The sequence below is a fragment of the Octopus bimaculoides genome, chromosome 4 (assembly GCF_001194135.2).
Source record: "Octopus bimaculoides isolate UCB-OBI-ISO-001 chromosome 4, ASM119413v2, whole genome shotgun sequence".
Taxonomy (NCBI): Eukaryota; Metazoa; Mollusca; class Cephalopoda; order Octopoda; family Octopodidae; genus Octopus; species Octopus bimaculoides.
The window spans coordinates 38,431,769-38,436,096 of record NC_068984.1 but is presented as its reverse complement, the minus strand read 5'-3'; the positions used below and the strand labels follow the sequence as shown (position 1 = coordinate 38,436,096).

Sequence of the window (4,328 nt, the reverse complement as noted above, 5' to 3'; positions counted from 1 at the left end):
GGGGATACTATTATATAGTACTTGGGTACTATTTATAATAGAGGAGGAAACACCTCTCCTACCCACAAAATTTTACCCTCATTCAAATTTGAAACCATTTTCTGTTGAAATCCATAAAAACACGTTAAATTTTTCAAATTCAGAGCTTAGTAACTTATACAAAAAAATTTTTTAATTTGTTAATTTTCTCAATGTAGATGACCTTCATAGGTTCTTTTGCACTTGGAATTTCTCTTCATACTGAGAAGATTCTCCCATTCCTGATCTAGAGAGAGAGAGAGTGTGTGTGTGTGTGTGTGCAGTAGAAGATATGCACTAACCAGTATTCAAGAATGGAGTTCTTATACACTTGCAAATAATTGAAGAATTTTCTATTTCTACACATGAAACCCAGCCATTGTTATTCATTATTTTTAAATCATAGTTTCTCCCCATCTGTGAAACACTTAATAAAAAATAAACTATTTAATATCATAATCTTCATGTTCTTAGTTACAGTTGTGTAGTAGTAAATTTAATGAAAAATTAGAATCAGAAAAAAAAATTCCACACAGAATTTAATTCTCTCCCTTTTCTTTATTTTATTTTCAGTGGCGACCGATGCAGGAGCAGGTTTTGATTCCAGGGGGCTTGGACTTCGAGTCCAGAAAAAGCTATTGGGGAAGATGTCAAATAAGAAAATTGCCAAAATATTTGTTGATGAAACATTGGCTCAAGTGCTTGACAACATGTGTCGAATCCTGAAAGACTATTCTTCAAATAAGAAAGAAGTAGAAAAAATCCTTAAGTACATTATCAAGACAATAGTAAAGATTGGGATTCTATTCCGAAATGATCAATTTAACCAAGCAGAACTGACCAAAATTGAAGTCTTCAAGCAAAAGTTTAATAACCTTGCAATGACTATCATCAGCTTTTGTGAAGTGGATTTCACCTATGACAGAATTTTCTTGCAAAAAAACTTAGAGGAATGCCGTAGCCTTATCCAGGAGATTGTTAACAGACATCTGACAGACAAATCTAAGACTCGAATTGACACAGTGTTCAGATATTTCTCAGATACAGATCTTTTGGATGAACTATTCAGCAGTTCTAGCAAATACAAAGATCAATTAAACCTCATAGTAGCAGATATGCACAAAATGATTGATGAGGGAAATTTATAGCTGTTAAACTACAGTCTTCTTTTTTATATATATATATATATATATATATATATATTGTTTATTTTTACATTTTGCCCCTTATTTTTTCTTTTGTTCAAATAAATTGTATTTTTAATTCTAACTCTCATTTCTTCTGTCGACTTTGTCAAATATGACAAACATACCACATGCTGTTAATTACAGGATTTGTGTGGTATTGTTCTATTATGTCTTTCAGAGCTAATAACTCACAGGGTCGCAGCTTCTCACAAAAATATTGTGACTGTTGGCGATTACACCCTCATCCACCTTTAAAACACAAGCAGCACTACTAAAAAGATTCATTTGGTGATTCTCAGCCGTAGTCTCATTGCTTGAAGAAGCCTGGAGGACATGGTGTCAGTCAATTAAAATCAACCATAATACTTAACTAGTGCTTTATTTTATCAAGGTTTGGAGGATGAAAGGCAAAATTGACCTCAATGGAATTTGAACTTGGAACATAAAGGTCTATAACTAAATACCACAAGGCATTTTGTCTGATGCTCTAGCAATTCTGCCAATCTGCCCTTCATTTGAAAACCCACATCTTTTTTTGCAAATAATTAAACCAACAGTTTTACTATTTTTATATGTATATATGAAATGTGTAAGTATAACTTCTTACTGATGTAGATATAACTACCTTTACATAAAATGTGTCTTTTTTTTTTTAAGTCTTTAAATTTTTTTCTTTTTACTAACTTTAATTTTAGGCGTTTATAACACCATGTCTGTATCGTGTTTTCGTGTTACTTGCATTTTCTTAGTACATTACATTGAAAATTATTGAAAAACGCTACACATTGTGAAGTAATTGTTAACCATGTACTATACATTACATACATACTATTTTCTGTATTTTACAGTATCTACTAATTATACAGCAAATGTTCATATAGCATTGTAATTACTTTTTACTTGTCTGTAATTTACTATTTTTATCCTGACCTCTATGTTTTAGTGATTCATAACAATTACACCATCAAGAATTCATCCATTCATGTTTTTCAAAGAAACCTGTACAGGTTGTTTATTGGGTTTTTTTTTTCTTTTTTGTGGTGATGGAGGGAGACAAAGGTGAGAGTTGAAAAATAAAAAAAGATAAAGCATTAGGTAGGTGTTGAGGGGTGGTGAAACGTTTGACCTCTATAGCAATGCATAATAGGTCAAAGTTGGAGAGGAATGCATTCTTGAACAACTTATTCATTCTACATGATAGTAAAACAAAGAAATCTGGATTCAAAAATCTTTAAACATGTTAACATATGGTTTACCATTAAAGTAGTGATGGAGAAAATACTTTGAATTGATATGATGTTCTTTATGTAGAAATTTTGCTTCAATTTTGTACATCATTTTTGGATATCTGTTGAAGATAGTATATATCAACTGTAGAATTGAAGACATGAGACCAGTATATATTAACTGTAGATTAATATTCAATTCAATAATTAGTTGGAAGAGGCTCATATTTGATTCAATGCATTCCCTAATGTTTTAGGGGCGATTTTGAGCTATAAGTAGTGAGGTTTATTGGTTTGCTTGTGTATCTGTTTTTCTGTGCTGAAAAGGATTGGACAGTTCCGTAATATAGCATTCTTCTATGCAAATTAATCCTGTTTTAAACAAACTATTCAGGAAATTGCTGAATTTTATGATTAGATGCCTTTCTTAGTGTCAGTTCTTATGACAGACTGGGCTTGGTATTTTATCATGGTACCAGCTCTAGATAAACTGGCTTCCCAATCACTTTCTTCACCACACATTGGGTTGAATAACCAAGAAAAAAACTAATGAATATATACAAGGAAGCACTTACATGGTCACTGGACCTGCTAGAACTAGCAGCTACATCTCCCATCTCAGATAAGGAAAAGGTATATAATGTCATAGTGTTGTTTTTTATATGTCCCTTAAAGACAACATAGTCTCAGCTGGAATGCTTTTATTAATAGCTCTGTGCAATCTAGGATGACTTTGGATTAAACAGCAACAGCATGAATATATGTTGTAGGCCAGGGAATGGGGAGTCCTAAAGTATCTGGTTATTTTTTGATATTTCAGTTTAAAGGTTGACGTAAGTAATTTATCATTCTGTAAAATAGTAAAAAGTGGGAAATGAAGTTGAACTAATATCTATTTTTAAATTTTATTCCTTGTTCTTCAGTTCAAAACTTAAACATGCTTTCATGCCTATGCATACATTCCTCTAAAAACTTTTGAACAAGAGATACTGGGCTAAAAACGAGGTAGATTTTTTTTTGATGTTGTATGATTTTAATTTTCCAAGATACAAAACATTTTCCATTTCATTCAAGAACTGTTTTCAAACCTAAATGTCAGCTATTTCAAGTTTGTACCTACATTTGTCAAAATATTGCAATAGTAACAAAATGTTTATATGTGAAAATATGATTTTTATTATTATTTTTTTTTTTTTTTTATAAACAGTCATATGTTTTCTTAAGAAGGTATTTCAGACAGATATGAGAGGAGATTGACAAATAATAAATAACCTAATTGTTGGTTTTTGCAATATTTGGAACAAAAACAAGACAATTTTTAATTAATAAAGAAAATGTACTAGAATATTTTCTCATCAGATTTTATATCTTTGGAATTCTATCACAATTTCTTTTTTTTTTAATGATATTCAGCTAAAATTGGGAGTGATAAAACAGTAGTGTGTGATCACTCATGGTCTAGACAACAACCTTGCTTGAATTTGAAGTGTTTTTTAAAGCTTTACTGAAGTCAATTTAAAATGGGTTGTTGGAACCTTATTTGAACAGAAATATCTTGTAATGCTAATGTTCACAAATGCATGCAATAAAAAGAAAATGTTTTATAGTAACAATCCACATTTTCATCACAATATCCCCACCTTGTTTATTCACCTCCATAGCAAACAATTTTAACTCATCACAAATTAAAGCTTTTTGAGCTTTTAACCATTTCTTCTTCTTCTTCCATTTATTCTTTCACTCCTTCAGCCAGTCATTAATATTTTAGAATGGATTTTTAACTTCCAACAATGTATCATTGAGACAGAAGAATGGAGTTTTGGGATGACCAGATTGTAAATGTAAGATGAGACTTTGAAACTGTATCTTGTATTATCAGGAAATATAACATATATAT

General features: G+C 30.8%; 1 protein-coding gene across 2 annotated transcripts in view; it reads left to right on the top strand.

Annotated features, from left to right (window-relative positions):
* LOC106878717 (tumor necrosis factor alpha-induced protein 8) overlaps nucleotides 1-1,287 on the top strand; it is a 92,489-nt gene extending 91,202 nt beyond the window's left edge. For both annotated transcript variants that reach the window (XM_014928027.2, XM_014928034.2), the window contains one exon: nucleotides 592-1,287. In XM_014928027.2, coding sequence (XP_014783513.1) covers nucleotides 592-1,166 — 575 coding nt within the window. In that variant the 3' untranslated portion in view covers nucleotides 1,167-1,287. The remainder of the gene's footprint in view (nucleotides 1-591) is intronic.
* The last annotated feature ends 3,041 nt before the right edge of the window (nucleotides 1,288-4,328 follow it).